Raw genomic sequence first — 27,048 nt, forward strand, 5'->3', positions numbered from 1 at the left:
ACAAGATACATAATCTTACAAAGCAGATAGTTTTGTATTTTTCTGGTGCTTGCATTCATGTGTTCAAGCAAGGTTACGTCTGATCCTTTGCTTGCTGAACCCATATATCTCTAAACACCTCAGATGGAGCTACAGTTTAGGGCCTGGATAATAAACTGTACTAATGGTTTTCATCTCTCTCTCCTGTGGTTTCTTTCAGGAGGCTGTGACTGGAGTTGTGTCAACTTGCATCACTGTCCAGCCCACCTAATTCCTCCTTCACCATAGCCATATATGACAGCAGTATGCTAGGCGAGCCCCAATCTGTGCTGGGGAGACAATAGGTGACTAGAGACACACAGAAGGATAAATTGGCCTTTTCCCTTTTTGTAACAATGGTGTTGATACAGTGGGATGGCAGTGTGAAAGTAGAATGAATTATATTGTAAAAATAAGAATGGGTTAAAGAAATGTTGTATGTACCTTTAAGCAGAAATAAGAAATGTTGAAATACAGGTGCCAGGAAAAGAAACATTAGGCATAAACAAGGGTGCTAATGGCGAAACATTAACAGAAGATTGGTAATAGTTAGTAAGGAAATAAGATATGCATGCCTAGCCCAGGTAAACTTATCAGATTCTGCTTCCTGTGTTATCTTGTTAAGTGCTCACCCTTTTATCTGTATAAATAAGATAGTTTGTGTCTTGCATGGTGCTCACATTATCTGGGTGTTATTAGCAGAGAGCTGTGCTAATAAAACAGAGTGGTCTGACAAACTGTGAGTCCTGAGTCTAACTTTGACAGCAGCCAAGCTGGAGAGATGGGTTTTGCATCTGAGTTCAAACCACTAATGTTTCCTCAAACCTCCTTCTCACCATCTTCTTTCCTGCAGAGCTCTGGGATTGGAGAGATCATCTGCCAGCATGTGCAGAAGAATGAGGCACAGTGAGGACCTCAATAAAGTAAGCTAATGTTAGTGAATCAGTTTGGCAAGATAGTCTAGCACAGGGATGTGCATACTACAGCCCCCCCCGGCCGGATCCGGCCCCTCAGAGCTTTGGAGCCAGCCCACGGGATTGCCATGACCTGTGACGCTGTGGGCCCCGCACTGTTCCTGGAAGCGGCTGGCACCACGTCCCTGCAGGCACCACCCCCCGCAGCTCCCATTGGCCTGGAAGGGGGAACTGCGGCCAATGGGAGTTTTGGGGGAGGTATCCACAGGCCAGGGCAGTGTGCAGAGCCCTCTGCCCCTCTTCCCCCAGGGGCCGCAGAGACATGGTGCCAGTGGGTTCTGGGAGTGGAGCAGCGCGGAGCTAGGGCAGGCAGGCAACCTGTCTTAGCTCCGCTGCGCGCTGCTGCCACCCCGGAGCCACTCAAGGTAAGTGGTGCCAGGCTGGAACCCGCACCCTGAACCCTTCCTGCACCCCGCACCCCAAGTCCCCGCCTTGAGCCCCCTGCCGCACCCCTCCTGTACCCTAGCCCCCTGCCTTAAGGCCCCACCACACCCCTCCTGCACCCCAACCCCCTGTCCTGAGCCCCCTGCCACACTCCTCCTTGAACCTCTGCCCTGAGCCCGCTCCCGCACTCCACACACCCCTTGCACCCCAACCGCCTTCCCTGAGCCCCCTGCCACACTCCTCCTGCACCCCAACCTCCTTCCCTGAACTCTCTCATACACCTGTAGCCCTCCTTTGCCCCAACCCCTTGCCTTGAGCCCAGTCCTACACACCTCACCCCCTCCCACATACCGCATTCCCTCCTACACCCCAATCCCCTGCCCCAGCTACATTCATGGCCATGCATTGAATTTCCCCACCCAGATGTGGCCCTCTGGCCAAAAAGTTTGCCTAGTCCTGGTCTAGCAGATGCCTTAGGGACCTCCGAGTTTCAGTAGTCTGGGGGAGTTACAGCATTAACTGACTGCAAGTTTAGAAACAACTAACAGCCTTTTTCTCACTTGTTTATTTTTAGGGCTGGCTGGAAAACAGCAATTCTGTTTCATGAAAAATTTCAAGATTTTTATTCATTCCAAAGAAAAACAAAAATGAGATTTTCAGACATTTTTTGCAAAGAACCCACAGGAGGCCCCCTACCCTGGAATAGCTGAAATGGATGGAGTAGGGACTTGGATCCATGTCTCTCCCATCCTGGGTGAGTACACTAACCAGTGGGCTATCCTGGGGGGAGGTTTCTCAATCTCTTTCCATACCCTCCCCCAAATTCCTCCGGACAATATTTTCATTCAAACCAGTACATTTCAGCTACAATCCTGTGACATTTTTGGACAGAAGAAAAATGTCAAAGATTTTTCAACCAGTTTGATTTATTTGACATCTGCCACAGAAGATGGCAGTATATGGGGTATGTTATTTTCTCACAATGATGACGTCTAGAGATACAGAGGCTGATGCCAAGATTTTAAAACTAGGATTCCTACAGTGAGTCATTGAAATGCATGTTTAGACAGCTAAAATGGCCTGATTTCCAAAGGTGCAGAGCATCAACAGCTCTCAGCAACCTCACCAGGCGTTCCAGGTGCCCAGCCTTTTTTTCAGATCAAAGGAGGGGAGAATTAGGCCCTAGCTCATTAGCTTTCATTAGAAGACCAAGTAAATTATCATCTGTGGAAAATGACACTGTACATGGATGGATGAATTCAAGTTGGCACACTTAATAATCCAGTCCCTAGAGCAATACAGTACTTACATCCACGTGCATCCAGATTTTGTATTTCTTGCAGATGTCCGCAATAGCTAGGAGTGGATCAAATGCACCATACACTGTAGTTCCTGCAGTGGCACTAACTAGGAAAGGAACAAATCCCTACACAAAGAAGAGAAATATTCCTCAGTGATTATTGGTCAAACAGAGAACCCACCTGAATCTGCAGTAGCTCTATTTTCTTCCAAATAGTGAGGCCATAATGTAAGTAAAACTTTAATTGCCATAGCCACTGTGCTAATCCGGAATGAATACACAAGTGTCTCCAGGTGACAAACCTGCTTTATGTTGCCAGGCAAAGGAAGCTGCCATTTGGAAATCAAGAGCTTCTTCATGATACTTTTGCTTTTTTTTTTTTGGTTGCTTTTCTCATTTTAGATGTTCAGAATATTACAGTTTCTGCCTTTAGGTGGCAGCAAACTTCCAAGGCCAACTCGCTGTGCCATTTATGTAAATAAAGATACATTAGATGTAAAAGCTTCTGAATGAACATTTCCACACTTACCTGTTTGTTTGAAGTAAAACATGGATACACTGTTATAACATGTAGGACAAATCAAACTATCTTTATGCATCATTGAACAATACATCTTTTTGGCAAATTTGAAGTAGCCTATATTATGCTTTTTATTAATGTTGCATTCAACACATGGTAGATTCTGTGCATCATGTAAGAAAGCACATTCCCTATCCCAAGAGTCTATATTGTAAGGTCCTGATCCTGCAAAGGTTTATGCTTACTTTCCACTTTTAGCACATGAGCAGTTCCCCCGAAACCATTGGAACTACTCAAAATGTGTAAAGTTAAGCAAGTGCCTAAGACTTTGCAAGATTGGGGTCTAAAATTTATATATGAAAATTATATAAAAAATACCGGTTTCTTAACATGTAATGAGCAACTGATATTTCTTAAAAGGCCTGAACTTTCCCCCTTCGAAATAGGATATATGCTTAGTAGGGTTTTGGTTGAATGTTTTTTTTTTTGGTTTAGTTTTGCCTTCCCCCATGGTTTATCTTAGGCAAAGCGAGTTTTTACAAAGACCATTTTTTCTTGTGTATTATGAACTCTGTGTTTTTTAAATTATTACTGTACAGCAACTGTTGCTATAGCCACCATATTAAAATAAGTTATATATTATTATATCATATTTAAGCTTTAAAAAGGGCCTTTTAAAAGGGCACAAATATAAACTGTACCTTGGAGACTATATTTAGTTCTTTGAATTAAGAACTAAATATAGTGACTTGCTTTTGTGACTTCGATACGATTTTCAGTTTATTAAAAAAAAAATTCAATCCCCGAAGTCTTTTCATTTAGAGCTAACATTCAGCTAGTGATTGTATCACAGACCGAGGAGGTCTAAATCAGGAGAAGATTATACTATATAGCATAGAAGGAAGACAAATGCCTTGGAAAGGCCATGAAACATCTTTAAACACATCTTTTATTCAGCACTTCTAACCTTCCTCATTATACTGTTGTGTTTCAGATAAGTAAATCATGGTATCATTCCATGTTGTCCTGCAAGGGAACATAATACAGAATAGCTCAAATTGCCTCTTAAAAAACACCAATCAAATTGACCAAAATGCCACTTGTCTCCTATGCATGGAAGTGGAAAATCCTCCACCATTTCTGAAGGCTCCTGGTAATAGACTTACTTTTTGTTTGGCTTCCATAATTCTTCTTTCAAGGTCAGATGGGATCATTTTCCCTCTGCAGAAAGGATAATGTCATATTAAGCTTCCAGTTTTGAAATCAGCCCCTTTCTATTCACTTTTCCACTCAGATAGGGATGAAATCGACCCCTCTGCACCGTTTACACTCTCAAAGTAAGCACTTCAATGGTGCCTAGTCCTTGACCTGGCCTTCAGCACAACGCTGAATTTCACTGTTAGCTAGTCAGCTGGCACCAGTGTGGTAATAATAGTGGGGAAAAGTCACCTCCATGCTGGTGGTGGTTCAGGACCATGCTGAAGACCCACTTAGTGCTATATTAAAAGGCAAATCCTGCCCCATAGCTCTTCAAGTTCCAATGTCCCTCTGTAGCCCCACTGAGAAGATCCTGGATGTCCTGCAAGGGATTCCCAACTCTGTGGGTGCTACTGGTTGCTGTGTGGCAACCCAACCAGGCCCTCTGTTCAAGCAATGGAGTCTGTGACTCCATCTCACAAGGGCTTTGAGGATCATTTCCAGGTAGGGTGACCAGATAGCAAATGTGAAAAATCGGGATGGGGGTAGGGGGTAATAGGAGCCTATATAAGAAAAAGACCCAAAAATCAGGACTGCCCCTATAAAATCAGGACATCTGGTCACCCTATTTCCAGGGGGCTCTGCACTTGCATAGAGAATCCTGGAATCAACTGCATGACCCCAAACCATGAGATCAGCTGACTGCTCCAAAATTAAACTGTTGGGAAGGGAAAAGAAAGTCTTCTGCCTGCTAAGAGCAGCTGAGTCCCTTCCCATTACTTCTCCACACCCACAGGAGAACATAGCCTTTTATTTGCAATGGAGAACAAAACAAAGCAGGCCAAATTCATCCTCGGTGTAACTCTAGTGGAGTGACACTACGGATGAATTTGTCTCCGAGTGACTGCTCCATAGCTTGATCTGGTTACCTTCCTACCAGCTTTGAGAAGGCCATGAAAAGAAGCAGCTGGTCTGGGCTAAAAGAAAATATGTCTTCAAATCCTTCAAATTTAGTGTACATGGTATTTGCAGTAGATTTAGTAGAAGCCATTCACCTGAGATTCAGGCTCAATGGCATAAGCCCCTCAGGCCAATCTGGAAAGTCTTGTAAATTCATTAGGCTCATGATGAAAACACTATTCATGTTTACATATTAAAATCTGGGGGGTTGTTTGTTTTAGCTGAGATTTGGACTATCCATGGAGAGAAAGAATCCATAAAATCATCAGCATTATGCTAGTCCTTTTAAAAAATTTGGTAAGTTCTTTATTAACTTTGATTAATCACTGGGAACTTACAAAAACAGGCCCACTTCAAGAACCTTTTCAGTCTTTAACAGAGGTGGTAAAAACATTTCATTGAAAGAAATGGTTTGTCAAAAATAAATATTTTCATGGAAAAATGTAATGAAATTGTTCTATTTTTTTGTCTAAAAATAAAAATTAACTTTTGGTTTCTAACCAAAAACCAGAATGCTTTACCAAAAATAATTTTAGAAAACCAAAAATTTGCTGGGGTTTGGTTTCATTTACACCAGAAAAATTCAGGGGAATAAAAAAAGGAAAATGTCTTAATTTTCAGCAAAAAAATTAAGTTTGGTATTTTTGATCACTTCTAGTGCTTAATTATGCAGAACAAAGTCAAGAGTTTGACCCAGAAAGAGGTTTTTGGTAAAGATGGGCTTTGCTTTGGCAAAAGATCATGATATTTTGCTTTGCAAATGAAAAAAGCTGAACTCAACCCTGGTTTTGTTTTGCAATACCAAGCCAGTACAGAATATTCTACCCCAGAGGTTCTCAAACTTCATTGCACCATGACACCCCTTCTGACAACAAAAATTATGACATGACCCCAGGAGGCGGGACCGAAGCCTGAGCCTGCCTGATTCCTGCCATCCTGGGGGGAAACAGGGTGCAAAGTCAAAGCCCCACTGCCTCAAGGGAGGAGGACAAAGCTGAAGCCTGTAATCTCAGTTCCACTGCCCAAGGATGAATCCCTCGGGCTTTGGCTTCGGCCCCTGACCCCAGTAAGTCTAAGCTATCTCTGGTGATCTCATTAAAATGGGATCACAACCCACTTTGGGGTCCTGACCCACAGTTTGAGGGCCGCTGTTCTACCCATGCCAAAATTCCCCTGCTTATTTGTTATGGTGTCAGACAAAAATAATATTTTCCTCTTCCTCTTAAAATTGCTATTAGGACTATAAGGGGAATAAAATAAGAAGAAGCTAAAACCCAGACTTGGAATTCCTGCTCTAAATACAGTATAATAGCATGCTGTTTACCAGCCTTCAGCACTGCCAAAATACACTGCCAAAATGTGTTGAGGTGCACAGTTAAGGAGACCTCAGTACTGTCAAAATGCATATAAGCTAGTGATTAGCTAGCCCCCAGGAGACCCAAACACACACATGACTACACAATAAAATAATCTGCAAGCATTGTCAAAATTCACATAGGAACAGGCAGTAAATCAGCCCCCAATATAGCCAAAATATAGAGTGGAGCATGCAAAAAAGTCCCCAGCGAGGCAAAATACAGCAGGCGCCCAGCAAAACAACCTATGGCATTGCCAACCTACATATAAGAACATGGAGGAAACCAGATGCTATCACTACCAATCATAAATGGGCAGTAGGAGCATGTGGAAGACCAGGGCCCAGCATTAGCAAAAATGCATTTTTGCTTTGTTTGGGTGGGCTGATTGCCTGCATGATCTTGTAGATTAAAAAACAGTGTAAACCAGCTCCAATACAACAAGAATACAGGCAAATTCTACTGGGTGTTGCTCAGGATGGGGTCTGGTGGGCTCAGGCTAGATAAGCATCCAAAAAGCTCAGATGGACCCACAGCCCATACAATCCATACCCTTCCTTCATAAGAGCCACAGGACCATCCCATAATTCCTGCCTTTTGGGAGAAGGCCTAGTGGCCTGCTATGTTCCTTTGGCATCTTCTGGGAATGGATGAGAAACATGCAGTAACTCTGCCATTTTCTTTAGGAAGAACAGGTTAAAGCATTGTTCTCACTGAATTACAATTACATTAAATTACATTGAATCTGCACAGAATTCATACAAGAAGGACCAGATTCTGAACCCAGTTACATGAATCTGCTTCATAGTGTCTAGAAAAAGCAAACGTGTCATTACGAAGTGCTGGTGCATCAGGTGTTTTTTGCTCATTGTTCACACAGTCTTTAATTCTTCTGCAAAGAGTTCTCAATTTTAAGATTAGGGAGATGAGATTATGAATCAATAGCCAGTGATTACTATTCTAAATTGCTTAAATGGTTTTCTTTTGATGAGAGGAGCAGAACATTTTTATTTACTCTGGCCTTCCATTTAATCTGGATCAGTAAACTAATCAGCAGATTATAACAATGATATTCAATATCTCCTAATGAAAGGCAATTTTTATTGAAAGACTCTCTATAGAACTGGTGAGAAATTTTCCATTAAAGTTTTTTCTTTCCAACTAGAAAATGCAAGTTCCACAAGAACAGAAATTTCCATGATAAAATTTTGATTTTTGTCAGAATTTCAGTTGTCTATCAGGAATTTGATTTGTTGAACTGAATCAAAATGTTGTGTTTGGGCCCACTTGATATTAATCTGTGTCCACCTGAGGTGGTGTATTGTCTCATAGGAGCTGCAGTTTGAGAGGCTCATGTCCTCATTCTCCTCCTTGGGCTAGGTGCCCTGGCAGGACAACAGCTCCCATCATACACCACAGTTGTGTCCTATGGCTTTTCTGCCATGGTGCTTTATGAGAAATGTGGTCCAGCCAGGGAACTTACCTCATAAATGAAAATGGGGGAATGAGAGCCACCGAATTACAACTCCTATGAGTTACTGTTGGATATAGTTCCATGCTGAACTGAGTTGAAATAAGACATTTCAGCTCAGTTGGACAAACCAAAATGAAATATTTCTATTTGAGGATATAGAAATATTTAATTTTCAACAAACCAAGGTATTTCACTATTTTTGAATCAGAACTTTAAGGGTCTTTCCAGTCCATGAAAAACAAATGTTAAAATATTTCCCATGGAATGAAAATTCTAGTTTTCAACCAGTTCTAGCTATCAGTTGTTGTAGAAGCTGTGATCAAAGGGCCAGTAGAAGTATAAGGGGCCTACTATAATCAAACATTGGCCCCACTCCCTGACCTGCCAGGCGCTGCCCACTTGTCACCCTAAAACCCACCCCCCTGGGGTATTACTTCCGAGAGCAAGATGGACACATGACTGGCTCTAGTCATGATTGATGATTGATTTGATTGATGGTAGGCCCCTTATACTACTGCCAGTTCCTCAGTTGGTATAATTGGTTTAAATCTACTCAAGTTAGAGCTATGCTGATTTACACAAGCAGATGATCTGGCCCTACATGCTCTCTCTGTGTTCAGCCATTGCTTGTCCCCTCTCTTAGTGTGGCATTGTAAGGAGGTGTATATGGAATCTGTACTTACCTTTCGTCACATCTAATCAGAATCACACTATCTGTGCCAATCCCCAAGGCTGCAGCTCCCTTCTTCACAGAAAAGTGACTCTGAAAAAGCATATTTGTTGTTTTGTATTATTTCTATTTTTTTTATCCAATTCAATGCAAAAAACCCCCCTGCACTCTTGAAGTCCTTGAAAAACTAACCCCATAGGAGCAATCATTTTATTCATGTAGTTTTTTAGAACCGCATCTCTGTAACTTGAAATTTCACATCAGTACTCCCTCACTATTTGGAGCAAAATTAATACTTCTAAACTGATTTTACTCAAAATATTAAGAACAATATTGTAGCTAATTTCAGAGACAAATTCTGCCCTGGGTGCAAGCTCACAACTTGCACTGAAATCAATGAAAGTTGCCTCTGTGCATTCCTCACTGAATTTGACTTACTGTATTTAGTCCCTTGGCTAAATGGAAGGTCAGTTCATTTAATATGTGGCATCCCAAATAAAGTGCTTCTGTTACGTGACCACTGACCAGATAATATCATAAGCCCAAAGAAAGACCTATAACTGAGGATAGGCAAAGATATGGGGCTTCATTCTGATTTCATGCCAGTGTAAATTAGTTGTAACTTCACTGGAGTAAACTGAGTTATAGTAGTATAAGATCAAAATCAGAAATGTTATTCTCACTGCATAGGATAAAAGTGGAAGTTATAAGTTAGGAAAGATAGTTCAATCTAATTTTCCTCAGCAGTCAGGACTTGACTCCTGAATAAATGTTTGTTTGTAATTTGGGATTACAATTTAAGGAATTCAATCACATTTACTATAATCATAGTGTGATATTATATCAAACTGTACATCCGAGAAACTGGTTTTGATTAACCTAAAACTGATTAATGAGTCTGTCTGAAGCCTTACAGTTTTAACTACAGATCACTAAACTTTTCAAAAAGGAGTAAATACAACTTTCCTAGTGGAAATCCTCCATTGAATTCATGATTAGAAGCATTAGTTATGAATCTGTTTGCCACTTGATGTACATTAACACTTGAATATTGATGGAAGTGATGTGCATATATATAACATCATGTACTCATAAGTCCCTAACCCTGCCTGATCAAGCAGAGGGAACATATTTGTATAGTGTACAGCAGCATTAGTGTAGGGCAAAGCGTAGAACCAAGGTAAATAAGATACACTAGACTTTTTCATGAAGTCATAGATGCTAGAGAAGGAAAAGACACTAGGGCATGTAGTCCATTCCTCCTGCCCTCACAGGATTGCGTGAGTCCAGGGACAGACTACAGAAGAGAATTAATCACTAGTATTGCACAAAGCAATTGTTTGACCTCAGTTGTAATGTATACAGTAGAGTGCCATACAAGAGGATTAGAATACATTGGGAAAACAGGGAGGTGATGAGAAAATTGTTTACTATGATGCCCCATTCAAAGCACTTAAGCACACATACACGCTCAAGTGTTTTGACAAACTAAGGTCTAATTTAGAGGAGACAGAGGCAGAAAGGAACCCAGAGGTAATAGTGAGCAATGCCATGAACGCAAGACTGCAGTGCCTGGCTGCAGCAATAAGTGGGGTGTTAGAACATAAGTGAGGGAAGAAATAACTCTGCCACTATGTAAAATTATCTAATGTCATTTCTCTAATTACAGCAGGAGCAGAAGTGACTATACATAAGGTTGCACAATGGTTTCCATTTTAAAGTCTTGTTTTTCAGTCAGAACTTTACCATTTCAGTTGAAGTTTTTTGTGGTTAGTTTCTGACCAAAGGTAATTTTTTGTAAAAAAAGATTTTGAGCAACAAGAAGGTTTGAGCACAAGTGTTGTGCCTTTTCTGAGAGCAAGTTAAAAAAAAATCTTGAGACTTTTAACATCTTCAGTAACAAACAGCTGGGAATAGAGACTTGAAATCTGCTCTCTTTTAGGAGAAATGCCTTTTCTGGAGAAAAGAAGTTTTGATTTGTCCAAGTTATGAATCTTTGAAGATTACATGTTGGATATGTACAATATATGTGGCAGGGCTTTTATTTTGCTTAACTTGTGAGGTGGAAATTGGGGAGTCACCCTCTGCATGTATGTGGGACTAACAGGTGGGTTAAAAAAAAAGAAAAAAGAAAACGTGTGCTCAGGGCATAATATTTTCCATTTTGAAAAATAAACTGTTTTCTTAATCTTAGGGCTGACCTGTGCACCCTAAGCATTCTCTTAACATAGCTATTTATGGAATAATGTATGTGTATGTTACATTAGGTGATCTAGTAAACTAATGAAAAAGTGCTGATTTTATGAAATAATTGATTTTTTGAAACCCTTAATTTTTTTCTCAAAGTTACATGAATAATGATATCAGTAGTGTCTTATCAGAGTCATACAACTGGCAGGATTACAACATGGATTTTCTCTTATAGGATAAATAATTTGTTTTACTTCACTTATAAGACTCATGGAATCAACAGTGTTTTATTAATTAGCTTGTTCTCTCTCTTTTGTCAAATGTAAGGAATTGACTCATTGGATTATACAATTGGGTAGAAAGAGGGCTTGCCTTTTCTGAAGACAATTCTAAGAAGAACAGAGATGTGTTTATTGCAAATATTTGTGAAGGATTTAATGAAAAAGATGCTGATAATACTACGAATTGCACTCAAAATGCAATTCTGCAGACCATTATAGTTAGGCATAACAAAATCACTTTTGAACCAACAAGTACTGAAGTTATAGATGGAGTATGAAAGCAGTTCTCTAGGATGCCTTGTGGCCTGGTGCCTCAACACATCTGCGCCACTCTTTGGTCAGACTCAGCATTGCACAGATTCTGCTCAGATGGGCAGGGCAGTCAGCCTGCCCTTCTTGCCTCAATCTCTATAGTCATATTCTAGGGGCAGGGATGTTAATTTCTGTCCCACTGGAATGTACAGACTCCCCCTATGTTTGGCAGGGATTAGCTGGTCCTCTAGGAACCTGGAACCCCCTTTGGCTCTTACATCTCTGTTAAGAGGTAGGTAGGGGAACTCAGGCCCATCCAGTCCACTTGGTTCCAGCTCAGGGCCCTTAACCCAGGCAGGCAGGATCAGTTCTTATCCTGCTGTACCCTGAGTTCCTTCCTACCTTCTTCGGTTCTGTAGGCTTCTGCAGCCTGTGGCTCAGGTCATCCCTTCTTTGGGTTGTTGTCACTCTGGGGCAGCGTCTCATCAGCTTGCTGGCAGAATCTCCTTTCCCTGGACTGCTGGCTCCTCTGGCAGCTGCCCGGCTCCTCTGGCAGCTGCCCCACTCCTCTGCTTCTCAGCTCTTTTATTCTCTGAGCTGCAGTGAGGCTGCCAAAAAGAACTAGCTGGCAGTTCCTGCATTAATTCCTGGGTTGCCAGTACACCTAGGATCTATATAGCTCATGGCAGGCCTATATTCCTAATGATGTAATAATATATCTTGGTTATCTTGGATGAAATTTCCCCTGTGGTATGTGACTGCAATATACCACGACTGCACACTGGTCAGCTATGCCAAAATCACGTATTAAGTTTTCCAGCCCTGTAATCTGTGCTCTAGGTCCCCAGTTCAGCAAACCATCCCTATTCAGCAGACAACTTAAGTATGTTCTTAAAGTTAAGCATCTGTATAACTCCTATTGACTTTAATGGGACTGAAGTACATGCTTGAAGTTTAGCACATGCTTAAGTGGTCTGATGAATAGGGATGGATTTAAGCATGTGCTTACAAGTTGGCTGAATTGGGGCCCAGGAACCAAGTGTGTAAATGCTGACTTCAGTGGGAGTTGAAGGTGCTCAATACCTCCCAAAGGCACTCAGCATCTTCCAGGATGGGCCTTAAGTGTTCTAAGAATAGATGTTTGCATGTAATGCAACTCTATACACTGCCATGGTCTGGCTTGTCAAAATCACAGCTGAACTGAGTTACGCAAGTCATGCGTGTTCTTTCCCACAGTTCTGTCATCTCTTTCGTGAGAGGGTAAATGATGTTCAATCCAGTAAACATACCACAGTTCTGCTCAGCATTGGACCCCTCTCTGTCACAATTCTGTACTCTTTTTCATGCAATCCTCAATGTGCATGTTAAGAAACACACCCGAATGTTCTTCGCTAGGTCAGTAAAGGGTGAGCTTTATTCGTGCAGATTCATGGATCCACTTTTGATTTAGGGCTGGACTGTAGGTGCTTCAGGCACAGCTTCACAAGAGTGGATCAACAAGCTGCTTTCCATCCCTTGTGCAATTGCACAAGTGCACCCATTGCTGGTTCGCAGCAGCCCCTTGGAAGCAGAGAGGAGGTCATGCCCTGGCTGACCAGAGGAAGCAGTTTCCTCCTTCTGCCCATGTGGCAGGAGCAACACCGGGAAGGGTTGTTTTCACTGAAGCAGTCTCCCCAGCACCTCTCTTGAGGCAATGCAGTCATGTGCACTCCCGCCATAGAGCCCTGTGATAATGCAGCTGGGAATCCACTAAGAGGCTATTGACACAATGAACCTTAGCACAAAATCCTGAGCACAGGAAGATTCTGTTGATCTTTACACAGATTAGAGGGGAACTGTAAGGGTATCAAAATACTGGTAGTTCATTAACAGTTCCTAAAGCCAGCAATTACATTACCAATTTAAGAAAATAATTGATTTCATCCATCCAGTTATATACCTACATATATGTTACATGTGTATTATATGAAAAGACACCTATATGTTATGTAGTATAATATATCGGTTATATTCATTGGCTTTAAAGTCAATGGCATTACAGAAAGGATGATTTTGGCTCATTGTTCTACACTGGGTAAAATGGAATTGCTCCCGTAACTCTTCTATCTAGTAGAAAATAAAATTTTTCGGAATGCCATAAAAGAGGGAACATTGACTTGTGTGGATTACCACTAGGAAGAAAATTAAGCCCATATGCTCAAAATCAACCGCTGGTATATAGCCAAGCCTAGCTGACCCTTTTTCAAAGCATTGGTAGGCCTACAGCCCTGGTGAAACTGAACCTAGAAAAGTGCATGCAGCTCTGGGCATCTCACTTGTCTGAAAGTTGCTTACAAATTGAAGGGACTTCAGATATAAAGAACAAATGTGCATTAAGGATAAACAGTGTGTGTGTGGGGGGGAATCAGGCTAGAGGCTTATACACAAAAATGCAATTGCAATTAAACTTCCAAATCCTCATTTGTATTTGCAGTTGCTCAGTTTGTATATACAAATATAAGCGCACAATTACTGTTTCATTCTTGTTGGTCTGCTAGTGTTTGAAGGAACTGTTTTGGATCCTCTAATTATAAGTGCTGGGATGAAACTGAGCAAAGAGAAAGCTAGTCAGAGTATTAGGAAAACTTTCCTAACAATGAAGACTACTGATCTACAGACTAATCTCCCCAGGGAAGGGATGGAAGCTTGGTCACTTGGGTAAATTAAAACTAAACTGCTCAAAGCACTCAAGAATATAGTGGACAGATTGGGTTGGGGGAACAGTCCTGCTTTGACAGAGGGGTGAACAAGATAACCAAAAGGTTAAACATATTTAGTTGGCAGGGGCAAAGCCCGGTTGGTGAGAAATTAAATCTCATTATGTTAGCATTGAGTTAGAGTGTTGCTGGGTTCTCTGTGACCATGAAGGGAAGAGGGAGTGAGGCCCAACCCTATCCATGTGGCAATGGAGAAGCTATCCAGATTTTGGGTTCTGTCATGGGCTGGGGAGACCAGGGGCTGAATGCCTGATACACCCCTCCGAAAAAATATGCATTAGGAAGGTGGTGAAGAGAGAGTGGAAGTAGGCACAACCATGCTTCCACCCTCCCTATACCCCTGGGCAGTGGAGCTGGCTGGCCATGAGGTGAGGGAGTGTGCTGTATCCGGTAATGGGCTGACAAAGCACACTGCTCACTTTGGAGTGACACCCCATTAACAGGAAGAAAAGCCCTGTCTTTCAGAAAATGTTATGGAGGGCAATAAAGATAACCCCAGGCCTGAAGAATTGAGGTTACAAGGAAAAACTGAAGAAGCTGAAGTTATTTCTCACAGGTGACCGACTTTGAGATAGTTTCACCAGGGATTCCAGATGTATGAGATACTTATGTTTTATGCCAGCAAGGGATTAAAGCTGAGTGAAGAAGGGTTCAAGAGAAACCTAGATTTGTTTCTTGAAAGGGAAGGGTTTTAAATATAATGGTGAAAAGCAGGAAGGGTAGAGTACTATTAATGCTAAGTTATTATGGTAGATTATTACCCAACATAAAATGGGCCTGTTCAGCGAGGAGATTCTTTCCTCTTTCTAACATTTCTTAGGCTGTTTGGAATAACTTTGCTTGTCTCCATCATCTTTTGTGCCCCCTTTTTTTTTTAATATTGAACTTTGTAGTATGGGAAGCACAATACAAATTTATTACAAGGCCGTTAATGAGAGAAACAGGCATTTCCAAAAAATGAAGAATTGAAATCATTCTGCTAATTAGATTTAAAGGTTCATTAACAATTTTGGTGACACTGAAATATATGGTGACCTATTCTTATCTTACATGATCCCTGCTTTAATATATAGATGATTATGACATTCAATCTTCTGGTATATTTTATGGCTTAATAAATCATTATCTCCTAATTAGGGATGTTCAAAACTGAAGGAAAAAAAACTTATAATGTTGTGATTCCCAGTGCTCATGTCTATTCTAGTTAGGGGGAAATTCATAAATAAGCTTTGTGAAAGGAATTAACTGGGTGGGGAATTAACTCCCAGACTCTGGGCAGGCTGGACAGCCTATCAGATAGAAGAGTGTCATTGTCCATCTGTGATCTCTACATAGAGACTCTGGGACGTGGCTCTGGTGTAAGTGTGGGGCCTCAGCCCCTACAATTTCTCCACCTTAGCCTATTTGCTGGAGACACCCTACATGGCACAAAGGGTATGAAGACGCTTCCCTCTGCAGTTCCACCCAGGGTTTAAATGGTGTGGAGGGCCTTATGGGGGCTCTTTGCACCAGAATGACTCACTGTAAATGTGTAATAGCAACCCATAGCATTTATTGCAATTATCTATCAAAATGAAATCCTCCTGGTATATGTTCATGCTGGGTATAGTCACGTAAATGTTCTAAACGCACTGAAGTCAGATACGTGTCTTTGTGTGGTGTTATATTTGCTGCTGCTAGAAAGTTAGCAGGTATTTTGTTAATGTTAGGGGAGAATAAGTTATTATAATTCTGTGTCTCTGCCTGACATGCAAATGTTTCTACCCTTTACATTTCAAACAATTTATTTGCACACAGCCTTCCATATGCAACAAAGTCCAAGGCTTTGGTTTACTTGTGGAATGCCCCAAGTGAAAAATTGTGCAGGTCTTAAAATGAAACCAAGCAATCAAAGCTGGAGCTGTTGGCAGGAAGGCCCCAATTCTGCAATCTGATCTGAGTATGAGTGGACTCCTATGTCCATATGGAGCCCTGTTTATTTCAGCTGGACTCTGTGCTGGTATACGATATAAATCCATTGATTTAAATGGAGTTGTTCCTCAATCAAGCCCACCAACTTTTCGAATCCTTGTATATGAGGTAATCAAAAAAGAAATGCCAATCAGAAAGTTAAAATTGATCTCAATTTCTATGTTGGGAACAAAACTACTTTTCTTTAGATGGTGGAAAATAGAACCTCTGCCCACTTCCTCTGCATGATTAGAGGAGTAACTACTCTGCCACAGATTTAGTGGAGAAACTATCCCTGTTAGGAATAACTTCATACTGTAGGGCACCAAATGAAAACCCTAATCTCCAGTATCCTCAAATCTCTCCCTAAAAACACCATCATGTACGTGTTACCTCTGGGGGCCTTATCTGTGGGGCAGAGCATAGCTGGGTTAAGAACAACAATTCCATTTCATGACAATATTTGAGATTTGGAAATTTGTTTTCATTACACTGGAATGAAACCAAAACTTTTAGAATGTTTTTGTGAAACAAAATTGTATCAAAATGTCCATTTTTGGATCAAAAAGGTTGATTCCTCCCTCTCTGGAAGTGACCATTTTGCACCTCAGAAACTTTCTGGCAAAAGCTTTGTCAAAATTGCTAGAACGCTGCCAAGTGTTTCAGCTTTGACAAGGCATCATTTTTCAGGAAAAAAAAAAAAGCATTTAGTGTAAAATGTTTTGAACAGCTCCATCCCTAGGGTTTTCATTACATTGCGATCTTTGGCCCTCCTTACAATTAATGGATGTAATTAGGGGTAAAACCACATGGGCTGCTCCCAAGTATGTGACAGGAAATTCCATGACTCCTAGAAACCTACAAATTTGACTATTTGGAGCATGAGGTGAGCTCTGCCCCCACGCAAAAGTGCTGGTGGGTGGCAGAGGAAGGGAAGGAGAGTGACCCACTAAAATCAGCAGATCCACATGGATCTGAAGGATGCGCAGAAGCCAGGGATATTCTGGAGGCACTGTGCCTGCACATTGGCTCCCAGCCTCCCGTTGGCTCCCTTTAGGCCCCTGAGCCATGTTGCCTGTCATTACTCAAGCTGTCACTTTTCCTTGAGTCCTTTGTAAGCAGAGTGGAATGGGGCAGCAAGTAAGCTGACACTTATCACTGTCTTACCCTCCAAACTCTTGCAGGCTTGGAGGAGAGGAGATGACATGGAGGCAGCAATCTCCTTCTGTCACCCATGCCCTGACATGGCTGCTTTTTATCCCTGTAACCCTAGGAGGAGACCCTATAGCCCTTAATTATATCTCATGTCCATGGAGTAAGTGAAAGTCTTTTAGGGCCCAAATGTGCAGTCCTTGAGGATCCCTAAGGTTTTGAGGTTTGTAAGAAATGCAGGCTGAGATCCTATGCCATGTATTGCTCCATGACCTGATTTAGCAAATAATCTAGCTGGATTTCATACCCTTCTTAAAACTGATTTTGCATTACGTGGAACAAAGAAGGACATTTACTTACATACTCCTAAATCATTGTAATGGCTGAGAGCCTGGGATTGATCTCACTTTATATTAGTGTAATTCCATTGAAATCAATGGAACAAACGTGGTGTGAAGCCAATATGAATGAGCTTAGGACAGTCCATAGGTGTTTATCTTTAGCATCTGATTTCTTTATCCTTCTACTATTTGGTTGAATAATGGGAAATACCATTAACTTGGTTTTTTTCGCTGTAACTTTTAATTTTTGTATTTGGAGCCCAGTGATTTTCAGATCAAAAGTTTTGCATTTAAACATGTGTAACTGAAAAATGAATTTGGCCCAAAGTTACAGTATAAGGTGCAACTGCGAGGCTATACGGACCTATGTGCAAAATAAGAACAGTAACAATTTGCTTTGGAGTGTGCATCAAATATACACCTGGGACCAGAGCTACAGGACCAGGCGTTTGATGTCCAGTTCAGCTTAGAGCAGACTGGGGGAGTGGGAAGAACCTGATCCTGAGGTGACAGTCCAGTCCCAAGGAGCAATTTCTAGAAACCATAGGGCTACTCTAAGTTGTGCCAAATGGCAAGGACCCCAGGGGATTGTTCTGGCATGTGGGAATTGATGCAGCACAAAGGTGTTCTGGGCATCCCCCCTTCCCTTAGCCTATGCAAAGCTCCCTGTACTACGTAAGAAAACACCTTAGCTAACGTAAAGCAGTGTTCAGTCTGCTCTTCACTGCCAGAACAGCTCAAAGCAGACATAATGGGACCAAGGAAGTGGCTCCAAGTCTTGGACTTTCATTGGGTTTTCGAAGTTATATAGAAATGGAATATAATGGGTAACAGCCATGATTTTTACCTATGAAGGATCCTTTTACGAAGTCTGTTCTCTCTTACACCAGACTCAAACCAGCATCACTGACTTGAAGGGAGTTACTCTACATCTAGTGCAAATGAGATCAGCATCTGGCTCTAGAAAGCTGGGCCAGTAAATATATAACATTACATTTAGCCCTGGTGTAAGTAAGTGCATCTTAATAGAGCTATACCAGGGCTGAATTTGACCCACAGAGTTGAAGGTTAGCTATAGCAGTGTCCTAAATGATGGGAATAGAAGTGATGCAGAGTCAGAGGTACGTTATAATATTTACGGAATACAAAGGCTCTTCTAACTGAAGCATACACTGGCATTCATTGGCTCAAGGGGCCAGACTGTGATTTCAGTATAAACGTGGAGTAACTCCAAGAATGTAACAATGGAGGGATTCCAAATTTACATAGCTGAAAATGAGAACGGACTCTGACTGCTTGTGCTGATATTATTGTCTTGGATTTGCTCCTGTTGGATTTTTACTTTTTCCCTGACACACCATCTTTATTCACCTAAAGATATACAGCAATTTTACACCTGGGTTCACTGTTCCATCATAAACACAAAGAGAGGGCTGATAATGCAAAGTGTATGGAATGCTCGCCTTGTAGTAACACTGCTTGGTAATGGCATGTTGCTGAATCAGAGAGAAGCTAACATCAGGTTGAATTGTATGGACAAGAAGGCCAGTTGGGTGTGCTAACTGACATCCAAAAATCCCCTGTCAGTTCTGATTCTGAACAACACTTCTATTCTAAATAGGATTATGCTGCTGGGACGATGACATTTCTGGAACAGTTTCTATTATAGTTTAAAATAAATAAATAAAGCACCCAAACCTGCAAGCTTTGTGTAATGAACTAAGGGTTAGAGGACACAAATAACTCAGTTTCATCAAGCAATATTCTAAAGGGCATACTATTGGATATTTTTTGGGAAACTATAGTTCACAAGGTAGTTTGATCTCTGGAAACTGGGATTCTGCATTGTTATCAGTGTTTTTGCAGCTGTTTTGTGGAAGGGGCAACAACTGTAATTTAAGATCATTTAATGAATATAACTATCAGGTCTCAGGGATTATATTACATACTGTGGCCTTGACAACACACTTGACTTTGAAATACATTTTAGTCACTTTAAGTAGAAATATTCCTGCCCCTTAGCATGAAATCTCAATGATGTTAAGACATTTCATTATTTTCAGAATGATAGTAAGATTTGATTCATTGTGCACTGTTCCAGTTCTATGAAATATTGTTAGATTACATAGTGACCAGAGGGAAATATTATTTTAAACAACCTTGTTTGTAAGAATTTGCAGGGTTTCTGGTCTTCTATTGATTATGTATCCGTTACTGCATAGCTTTTTTGGATAGTCATTATTATTTTATGGATTATTTTTCTCTCTGATTGCTGTGGGGCCAAATTCTTAGCCCAGCTGCTCTGAAGTGTGGAACCTGCAGAACCATCTAGTCTCTGCAGACACGGGAGTGAACACAGATCCTGAAAGCGACCTTCCCTGCAGACACCCATATAGTAGCTTTGAGGCCACTTAACTTTCGATCTTCCCAGCGGTGAACACCCCAATTTTGACTGTTCACATTGCCACATAAGGCAGTGAGGTCTTTGAGGAGAAGCCTGGGGAGGCACTGAGCATGTGCAATGCCTCTGCTGATGCTCTAGCAGGCAAAGGTTCCTCCTTGGCAGAAAGCAGTCAGCTGGAGGGAAATTTAGAGGGAGAGCATGAAGCCCGGCCCTGTTTTCTCTTTCCACCCTCTTCCTCTACACGGGGAGGGTAATACAGCCCTAAAGCCAAGCAAATTCTACCATGGGGAGAGACTAGAGTGGGAAACTCACTACATCTCCCACACATTGGGCAGCTGTGTTTCCCCACACACACGCACACACACTATCCTATGTGTGAAGCTACCTTCCCTCATCCTAGCACTGGTCAGCTCAGTGCACAGCCAGTTTATTCAAGTGTCTAGGGCATATGAAACTCTTATTGCCAAAGAAGCTGGACTCAGGGTTTGGTTCATGGTGATAAATCAATGATAAAGTCAACCTAACCCCCATATTCAGCAGCAAACATAGATCTGATATTTATTCTACTGCTTGTATAGTATTAAAATATTACTGTCGTCATGTATGTTATCACATTGTTATTAAATTACAGTAGGAACAGTGTCAGATACTGATGTTTGGATTTACAGAGATTTGCTATTTCCATTATAGCGGTACAAACAGAGAAATCACTGCCAGAGTGTTATAGAGCCTGATTCTGAGCTCTCTCACACTGGATTTCACACTAAGATTTACACAGATATAAACGAAAGCCAGAAAGACACAGTGATTTATAGACCTTGCTTTAGAATATCATGCATTTCAGCATCAAGCATCCAGTATATCCCTTCATGTAACAAGAAACACCCTCTTTTATTCCCAGTGAGAATATAACAGAAATGAAGCCAGGTAGCTACAAATCCCTTGCTCAGGTAATTCTTTCTGTCCTGGTGTAATTAACAAAAGCAAGTTTAATAAACTGGATAAAATAGAAACACATACATGCTCTGAGGTGAAGGCAAGCAGCCTGGGAATAGCTGCCATTCCTTTCTCTTTGACTTCTGGGAACATCTTGAAACGTGCAATCAACATAGCATACATGTTAGATATGGCACCACCTGGAGTCCACAGTAATACACTGTTATTTTTTCTATGCATTATTAACATCATTTTAGTACAAACTACACTCCTGTTACAGTTTTTCCAACTCAAGTTCATAGGCAAGGATACGTGAATGGTTCTTGCTCATTGTTCCTCTAATTGGGGCTGGAGGGGCAGGAGAGGATAGACCAAATGGTTCTATTAACACTCCTCCCATGCCCCAAGGCAAGGACGCATGTGAAAAGTTAAGGTGGCCAGAATGGGGTTCATGGGGTTTCTGCCCTCTCCCCATTCCTGGATGCCACTTCCCCACATTCCCCAAACATATCCTTCTCTTTCCTCAGAACAGTCGCAACACTGCTAATTTGTATTCTTATGTGATGCTCTGACCCCATGTATGAGAAAGCAAAGGGCCTCTTTCAACATGTAAACCACCACAGAGAAAATTGCCATGTGGCACATGAGTGACATACTGTCTGCCCTCAAAGACTCCAGCATCTGTCCCAAATCTGGTGTCCTGGATATACCACCAGGCTGAAGCATTAGGGAAACCAGAAAAAAAAAAAAAAAAAGGACATCAGTCCAACGATTGTTCCTTTTATTTTAAAATCTATTATCAACCCTGCCCTCTGAAAGGATTTTTTTCCCCCACAGTGGGGTTGGGAGATGTAGAGGGATTAAATTTCTCTAACAATAGTGTATCAAAATCACTTTCATACATTGATTAAAAATATCAGTTTCAAGTGTCAGATTGATTCACCTAGTCTAGAGCTGTACTATGTCTTGATCTAGATAATTCAGCTGCTAATGCTTAAATTAAATAATTTAGACACAAAAAACACAGTAAAAGGGTGCTCTGCAGTTTCTTTCCTTTTTAAAAGCTCGGTAAAATAGACCTGAGGTTCAGCAATCGATAAGATCAGTAAGATCTGGATATAGCCTAGCAACCCATTGTTACTATGGGATATAATGCACCCCAGGTGCAGGTTTTACAATAGTTCTGTATCTGCTCAATTGCTATGTGTTAGGTTTAAAAATGGTGGGCCAGATTGTAAGCAAGTGTAAATCAGAGTTATTCCATTGAAGTCAATGGAGTTACATCACATTACACCAGCTGAGGCTCTGGTCTGGTAAATTTTGCATTGTTTTGGCTTTTTCTTTTTGTTACAGTGAACATGGAGTTATGTATACTATTCCACTATATGCCAAGAATTGTGCTTGTATCTATCTCCCTTTCTAACTGGTACTCTAGTTCAGGGTTTTTCTTTAAATTAAGACTAATCTTCAGTCTTTATAAGCAACGAATTTCATTCTGATCTCACTTGCACTGATGTAAATTAAGATTAGCTCCACTGAAGTCAATGGAGTTACACCAGTGTAAAACTGGTGTGGGAGCAGAAGCAGGCTTGTAAGTGATTTATTCTTCACAACCCCTTGTGAGGTATGTAGATATTTTAATGCTTATTGTTACAAATAAAGAAATTGAAGAAGGGAGGTTAAGGCCAAGTTTACATCCCTAAAGTATTCAGTTGCCTAACTGTAGAATTAGATGCCTAAATGCCTAAATTAAGGCATCTGAGTTTTAGAAATTTGGTCTAAATGACTTGTCTAAGGCAACAAATGGAATTAGTGTCAACACCAAGTTTAGAACGTAGGAGTTCCTACATCAATGGACTTTTTCTATCACTCCATTTATTGTATAGCCATTTAGAATTACATTTATTAATGGGCCTCAACCTAGGCTCTGATTTTTACAGACACATTTTTATGCCCATAATTAATTGTGGGTGCCAAAGACACCTGCAAAAGTACAGGTCAAAATCAGGTCTGTATACGGTCAATTGCAGAGAATAGATAGAGTTAGAGACTCTTCTTCACTGCAGTGAGAGCTTTATATCAAAACTATTCTTTCCTTTGGAGAGGCAGGGATTAGAACTAAAAGAGAATGGTACAGTACCCTTACATAGAGAAAAAGACAAAGATGGTTTTGACTATTGCCGAAATAAGCAGATCTGGCACAGTAGCTACTGCTTCTTAAGAAGCATGAATTACGGTATAAACAAGTAATCTGCTCTGATCAGAAATCATATACGAATGATACAGGACTCCATTCCAGATGACCAGTGTGTATATGTGTACTCCATAAAACCAGTGATTGTGGAGCCCCTACACACAACTCCTCCATTTCCCCTGAAGCTAGCTTCTCTTCTGCACAGGGAAAGAAGATTCCTATTCTGAACATAGGAGAGCTATACATAGGGGTGCTGCCTCATTTCTCTGGCTAAATGGCATATTTCCAGAATTTGACCCATTTGGTGAAATCCTGGTCCCTCTAAAATCAATGACAACACTTCCACTGACTTCAATAGGGCCAGGTTTTCTCTCATTGGGTGTATGTTTTGTGGGTCACTCCACCTCATATAACCACCTACCAGACTTCATAACTGAAACAGGCCCCCTACCTAAATGTGCTACTCTTTTCATCTAGCAATAAGGATATGCCTAATTACCATTCACATCAGTACTGCCCTGTCCATTGGCTTGTACTGTTCAAGCAGTGTTGCTATTAATCCTCTTTTCTGTACTAGGTTTCTTTGCACTCCAACAGGGCTGCTCCATCATGTAGTTTGAACAATTAAAGTCTTTAGACTCTATAAAGTTGTTTTATTAGTTGTGATTAAAAGCTTGGTGGGAAATGGTTTTCCCACTCCACAAGAATTTCCGAGATTTCAAAAAATTTTCCATCCAGAATGAGGAAAAAAAGAAAAAGAAAGGTGAAATCTTAAAACATTTTGAGATCAGATCATCTGAAAAAAAATTAGATTGTGTCAACTGAAATTTTTCTTTTCAGCTTTGACCTTTTACATTTTAATTTTTTTAATGTAAATTAACTAAAGTTTTAAAAGAAAACATTGTTTCGCACTGAAAAATGAAACTTTTTGTTTTGAAAATGTTGAAATGGCCTGTTTTGACAATTACAAAACTTTTTTCCAATTATTTCTCAAAACAGGAAATTCATCAATACTGATCCTTTCCCACAGTTTTGGTTTTGACTACTCAATGTTGACTAATGCTAAAATATTTTATCAAAAAATTCCTGGCCAGCTGTGATGTTATTGATATAAACTGGGACCATATAGAACATGGTTTGCAACCAAGGTCCTATAGTGGCACCAAATCTTATGTAAAGGGGGTCATATAAGGTGTCTAAGACCAAGTTATGGGTTGCTGGTTATGATTATGCTGTCTGTATCATTTTGTAGTTGAAGTTATGATTATTGGCTGTACACTATCTGTATTTCAAATTTGTGCTGTGTTTCTGGGAAAAATCCCAGATGAGTTGGTGTTAGCTCTACCTAGCCTGCTTGATGGCCCATTAAGGACCATCAGCTACACAACTGACCCATTGAGAGGAGGCAGATATGCCTTGTAACTCAGCAGGGTGTGCAGGAATTTGCCCATGTGACTGCAGACTCCATTTTGCTGTAATTTTCCACAGTAAGAACAAAGAAGTGTTCTTACACCTGGAAGAGCCTATATAAGGCTAATGCCTCATCTCCATCTTGTCTTCAATCCTGCTTCTTACCTCTGGAGGGACTTTGCTACAAACTGAAGCTCTGCACAAAGGACTGATAACCCATCCCGGCGGGGGATATTCTCCAGAGACTTGATTTGAACCTGCAGTTTACTCCGTCACTGCTACAAGCCTGAACTAAGAACTTTGCCATTACTGTATGAAATTGATTCCATTTAACCAATTCTAACTCTCATCTCTACCTTTTTCCCTTTATGAATAAACCTTTAGATTTTAGATTCTAAAGGATTGGCAGCAGCATGATTTGTGGGTAAGATCTGATGAGTATATTGACCTGGGTCTGGGGCTTGATTCTTTGGGATCGGGAGAACCATTTTCTCTTATTGGGGTATTGGTTTTCATAACCATTCATCTCCAGAACGAGTGGGACTGGTGGTGATACTGGGAGACTGGAGTGTCTAAGGAAATTGCTTGTGTGACTTGTGGTTAGCCAATGGGGTGAAATCTAAGTCCTCTTTGGCTGGCTGGTTTGGTTTGCCTTAGAGGTGGAAAAACCCCAGCCTTGGGCTGTAACTGCCCTGTTTAAGCAATTGGTCCTGAATTGGCACTCTCAGTTGGGTCCCGCCAGAACTGCATCATCACACCAGCTCTAATTGTGAATGCAAACACGGTACATGCAGCCTCAATAACTGCCTAAGAGGCAGCATTTTTCTGAGTGACACCTCCTGATTAGTAGTGCTGTGCAGAGAGCAATTAGCTAAAAGACAAACACAACTATGCAGTATGTCTCAGGTGTATAAGAAGGGATTGTATGCAAAGCAGAAATAATGAGCACCCCACAACAAAACCTAGAGTAGCAGAATACAACTAGTTAGTAGGACATACTGTTAACTAGTATGGCACCATGACATGGTGAAATCCTCTAATCTAGAGGAAGCTTTTAGAGGCAGAGAGACAAATTCAGATGTGATATAAACAATGGTGTAAGTTGCACATTGAGTATAAAGTTGGTCAGAAAATAGACGTGAGGGGTTTAAGTGGTACCTGGCTGTAGATTCCCTTTGCTTCATCTTATCTTTGCTTGTCTTAGAGGAAGCAGCATTGTCTAATGGCCTTCTGTTCTCAACTTTGCTATAGACCTGCTATATGACTTTGGGCAAGTCACTTCATCGCTCCGTGCCTCTGTTTCCCCTCTCATTCTTTGTCTGTCTTTGCTATTTAGTTTGTTAGATCTTTGGGACAGGGACTTTTCTCTCACTGTGTGTTTGCACGGTGCCTCATACAACAAGGCTACGAGCTTGATTGGAGCCTCCAGGCACTACCATGATGCAAACAATGAATAAGAACAATAATACCCTCTTGTTGATTGCTAATCCACCTCAGTTGCCATTGCTGAATGTTACACTTGCTTGCCAACCCACTGAATGTCAAATCAGTGCAAGCTACACAACTTTAACACTTAGGCCATGTCTACATCTAAAATTTGGCAGCGCTGGTTGTTACAGCTGTATTAGTACAGCTGTATAGGGCCAGTGCTGCAGAGTGGCCACACTTACAGCAACCAGCGCTGCAAGTGGTGTTAGATGTGGCCACACTGCAGCGCTGTTGGGCGGCTTCAAGGGGGGTTCCGGGAACGCGAGAGCAAACCGGGAAAGGAAACCAGCTTCGCCGCGGTTTGCTCTCGCGTTCCCGGAGCCACCCTGCAAACCGCAGGGAAGGAGAACCGCTTGCTCGGCGGTTCGGGGAACGAGAGAGCAAACCGGGAAAGGAGACCAGCTTCGCCGCGGTTTGCTCTCGCGTTCCCGGAGCCACCCTGCAAACCGCAGGGAAGGAGACCTGCTTGCTCGGGGTTCCGGGAACGAGAGATCAAACCGGGAAAGTGAGACCAGCTTGATTACCAGAGGCTTCCTCCTTCCACGGAGGTCAAGAAAAGCGCTGGTAAGTGTCTACATTGGATTACCAGCGCTGGATCACCAGCGCTGGATCCTCTACACCCGAGACAAAACGGGAGTACGGCCAGCGCTGCAAACAGGGAGTTGCAGCGCTGGTGATGCCCTGCAGATGTGTACACCTTCAAAGTTGCAGCGCTGTAACCCCCTCACCAGCGCTGCAACTTTCTGATGTAGACAAGCCCTTACACTCATTCTCTGACCACCTTAACATCCAACATATAATTTACACTACAGTTGATTTGGTCCAGAGACTTCCATGGGAAT

General features: G+C 41.4%; 1 protein-coding gene across 3 annotated transcripts in view; it reads right to left on the reverse strand.

Moving 5' to 3' along the window:
- The window catches only part of GAD2 (glutamate decarboxylase 2), a 66,876-nt gene that overhangs the window by 25,515 nt on the left and 14,313 nt on the right, over positions 1-27,048 (reverse strand). For 2 of the 3 annotated variants that reach the window (XM_030550329.1, XM_030550330.1), the window contains 4 exons: positions 21,199-21,314; positions 8,866-8,945; positions 4,363-4,417; positions 2,686-2,802 (listed from right to left, as the gene is read on the reverse strand). In XM_030550329.1, coding sequence (XP_030406189.1) covers positions 2,686-2,802; positions 4,363-4,417; positions 8,866-8,945; positions 21,199-21,314 — 368 coding nt within the window. The remainder of the gene's footprint in view (positions 1-2,685; positions 2,803-4,362; positions 4,418-8,865; positions 8,946-21,198; positions 21,315-27,048) is intronic. The other variant, XM_030550331.1, reaches the window with a different exon arrangement.

This window comes from Gopherus evgoodei, chromosome 2 (assembly GCF_007399415.2).
Source record: "Gopherus evgoodei ecotype Sinaloan lineage chromosome 2, rGopEvg1_v1.p, whole genome shotgun sequence".
NCBI lineage: Eukaryota > Metazoa > Chordata > Testudines > Testudinidae > Gopherus > Gopherus evgoodei.